The 3466-nt window shown below is 46.0% G+C and overlaps 1 protein-coding gene across 5 annotated transcripts in view; it reads right to left on the reverse strand.

The window, feature by feature from the left end:
- LOC147016866 (uncharacterized) overlaps nucleotides 1-1432 on the reverse strand; it is a 13911-nt gene extending 12479 nt beyond the window's left edge. For 3 of the 5 annotated variants that reach the window (XR_015049221.1, XR_015049220.1, XM_085845996.1), the window contains exon 1: nucleotides 1-175. This exon is cut by the window's left edge. Coding sequence is in view for 1 of the 5 variants with exons in the window: in XM_085845996.1 (XP_085702122.1) it covers nucleotides 1-113 (113 nt within the window). In the remaining 4 variants the exon portion in view is untranslated. The other 2 variants (XR_015049219.1, XR_015049218.1) reach the window with 2 other exon arrangements.
- Between the last annotated feature and the right edge of the window lie 2034 nt (nucleotides 1433-3466).

Genomic DNA, 3466 nt, shown 5'->3' on the forward strand with positions numbered 1-3466 from the left:
GGCGTGCTCCCCAATGCACCCCTCCCCTTGCTGGCACCGAAGTTACACGACCAGATGTTGTTCCGATGCTCAGAGGTGGACGATGTTTCAAACAAGCTCATGATCTGTCCCATCAATGTACATATTTATGCCGTGTGCGGACGTGTACATAAGGTCGACTCGTTCTCACTTTCGAGCTCACCTTGTTATGGTTCAGTCGAGTCATGAAGTCGCGAAGGAAGGTAGACATAACAAGCTTGCAGGATCCACCAGAATCTCCCGCCCATTTCCTTTGCCTTGACTATCGCTCTATTTTTCGTGGCCAAACCCTTGACCGCAGACCCTCCTCCTCCTTCTGATGCCTCCGTTGCAGTTTCTATGACGAAATACGTGAACGTTACGCAATCGGGAAGGAGGAGTTAAGGTAGAGACGTGCAGACAGACTCCCCACCCGCGATGTGGGTCAGTGGGTCAGTGCCGTACCGAGGGTGGAATCCGCTAGGTGGCGCTGATCCACCAGGGGTCATTGCCACGTGCGGGTCACGTGATGTTGTTTTTCAAGTTTGAAGTGTCCATTCCGGGTGTAACTTCGGTTTGCTGACCAACGTCCCCGCCGCCGCACGCAGCCTTCCCCAGCAGTGGATTGACCTTTTTGCCCCCGCGGAGGGAAACACCTGGGAATCTCCCCCACGCGGGGGCGAAGCCGTCGACTCATTTTATGGAAAATGTTTTGGGAGCACTTGTGGGATTATCCACTCGAAGGGGTGGGCATTGTGGGTAAAAATGAACACGATTATGACGTCATTGTGAACAATGAAATTCAGCTCTGTGTGACGTGTCAAGCCACCCGTGGCCAGCTGCTCCAATCGAAAGGCTCCTCCAGTGTACATTACCGTTGGGAAAGGACATCGACAGTTACAACTGACAGTTATCACGTTGTTCAGACCGTTTCAGTTAAATCTCTTTCAGTTTCACTAAGGCTTTGGTGCGACATTGGTCCCCGTGCCCCCAAAACTGCACAATTGGTGATAATTGGAGCATTTGTGATGAAGAAAGAACGATCTCCACGAACGGAAATTGTTTGAATGAAAGAAGAATGAAAAAGGTAGTTGTGGTGGAATATTTAAGGAATGGATGCGTGTGGAAGAACCAGCCCAAAGAGCTTAATGAACGAACTGTGTCAAATGTCTGTCCTGAAATGTTTGATTATTATTTATCTTTCATCAAAAGGTGAAACCACTGAGCAACAAATACTCTCGATCAAACTATCTCCGTTTCAAGTGTCATTCAAATAAAGGGACATTGTTAATGTGACACAATGGAAAACTATACGTCTTGTTGTCCCCCGCCCTCCGACAAGGTCGGAGACAGCAGACATTAAAATGAGCTCCGACCGACCAACCAACTGACCGTCAGACCGACCGTCCAACTGACTGACCAATCGACTGTCCAACTGACTGACCGTCAGACCGTCCATCCCATCGACCATTAGACCGTCCGTTCGACCGACCGACCAACCGACTGTCCTACCGACCAACTGTCCGACCGACCATCAGACCGACCAACCGACTGTCCGACCGACCACTGACTGACTGACTGTCCGACCGACCGACAGTGAGACTGTCAGTCTGACCGACCGACCGTTGGACTGACCGACCATCAGACCGTCAGACCGACCGACCGACCAATCGTCTGATCAACCGACCCTCCGACCGACCGAACATGTACTTTAGTGTTCACAATATTTCAAAACCCTTTCAACATATCACTTTCATCTTGTACCGACTGACCACGTACGTCCACAATATTTCAAAACCCTTTCAACATTTCACTTTCATATTGCAGATATCTGTTCCTCATGACATTATCTCAACCTGATTAGATCACAACTTTGATTGGCTGAATTATCTTGCCATGGCAACCATCTCGGTAACTTGGCTCGTGTATGCGATATTTCAAAAACTGTTCAAGATTTAACTTTCACAAGAAAAAAAAAAACATTCAAAAATATTATGCAAAAACAGTTAAAACTAGAAGGTCACTCCACTCGGTAGAGCGCGTACCTCCGCCCCGTCATGCCTGATCCATACATTTTTGAGATATCATGCTCCATATCATTTTTGAGCCCTATCTTTCAATGGTGAATAATCACTTGTAAAATTCTAGTAGTCGGATCCGGATATTCACCATAATCGAATCAATTCGTCGTGGTCACACACCCAACCTGTCCACAAAATTTAATCCGGATCCATCCACAACTTTTTGAGACATCCTGTACACGGACAAACAGACAGACAGAAAGGGGTAAAAACATAATCACCATTTTAAGTGTTGGAGGTAAAAAAATGCAAAAACAAAAAAAACAAACAATGAAGAATGACACCACATTATGATGTCACAATACAACACCACAATCCTCTTCTGGTTTAGCATCACAATAGCTTATGACATTTTCCTTTAGTTGTGGGATTGTGATGGAACAACGTGAAAAGATATCGTGATGCTAAACCAGAAGAGGATTGTGTTGTTGTATTGTGACATCGTAATGTGGTGTCATTCTTCATGGTTATTCTCCTCCCTTGTTTTCTTCTTCATTCATCACAATTTTGTTGCGAAGAAAACGAATGAGGAAGAAGATGAAAAAAATTCATCACAATTTTGTTGTGACGAAAAATGAAGAGAAGAAGTTTTCTCAGACGCATCAAACTGGAGTTTAACGCATTCACAGCCCTATCTTCAGCGATTCGTTTCCTCTTTTGACTCGATGAGTTTCGTACCAAGTATCTGTTGGTGGCCCTGTCCCCCAGTAGCGATTCGCTCTCCGAACGTGGAGCTTCGGAGCACGTGCGGCATCGCAGCTCTATATCTTCAGTGGGTTTTCACTCCTTTTAAGCATGGGACTACTGTCATCGAACCCCTTTTGGTGAGCAGCTTATTCCCATGGGCACTGGCCTTTTATGACACCCAGGCCACCGATTGGATCATATTATTTCGTTGTCACTGTGATGTAACCAAGTTTGAATGTAAAATGTACATTTATGCTCCACCTATTTGTTGCGTCATCTCTGCTGGGAGGGGGCGAGGGCAGCTCTTCCCTGTCTGGCGGGCGGAACAGTGGTGGTGTGTGGAGAAAACATGGTTTTTACCGTCGCACTTGGAGAATTAAAAAAAAAAGTAAAAGTGATTTAAACCTCTGAGTGTTGGTAAGCTGCCTGGAGCATTCTTTCTTTAAAGAATCGGTACATGTAGGCCCTTCTAAGATATTCACAACGCCGAATTGGCCCACTGGTTATTCGCCATTACTCGCTTCTTTTTGAACTTGTAACTGTATTTACCCGCACTCAAGCTTAACAGCTTATGGAACACTGCTCAGACCGGATGAAGTCACCAACCTTTAGTGGCGAGTAGAAGTCGATAACTCAGTTTTCTACATCGGTGACCCCGAGGTGTTATCATGTTTGTCGACGCTACATCCAACGATGACATC

This window comes from Eptatretus burgeri, chromosome 11 (assembly GCF_056783735.1).
Source record: "Eptatretus burgeri isolate ZD-2024b chromosome 11, Ebu_testis_v1, whole genome shotgun sequence".
Lineage (NCBI taxonomy): Eukaryota > Metazoa > Chordata > Myxini > Myxiniformes > Myxinidae > Eptatretus > Eptatretus burgeri.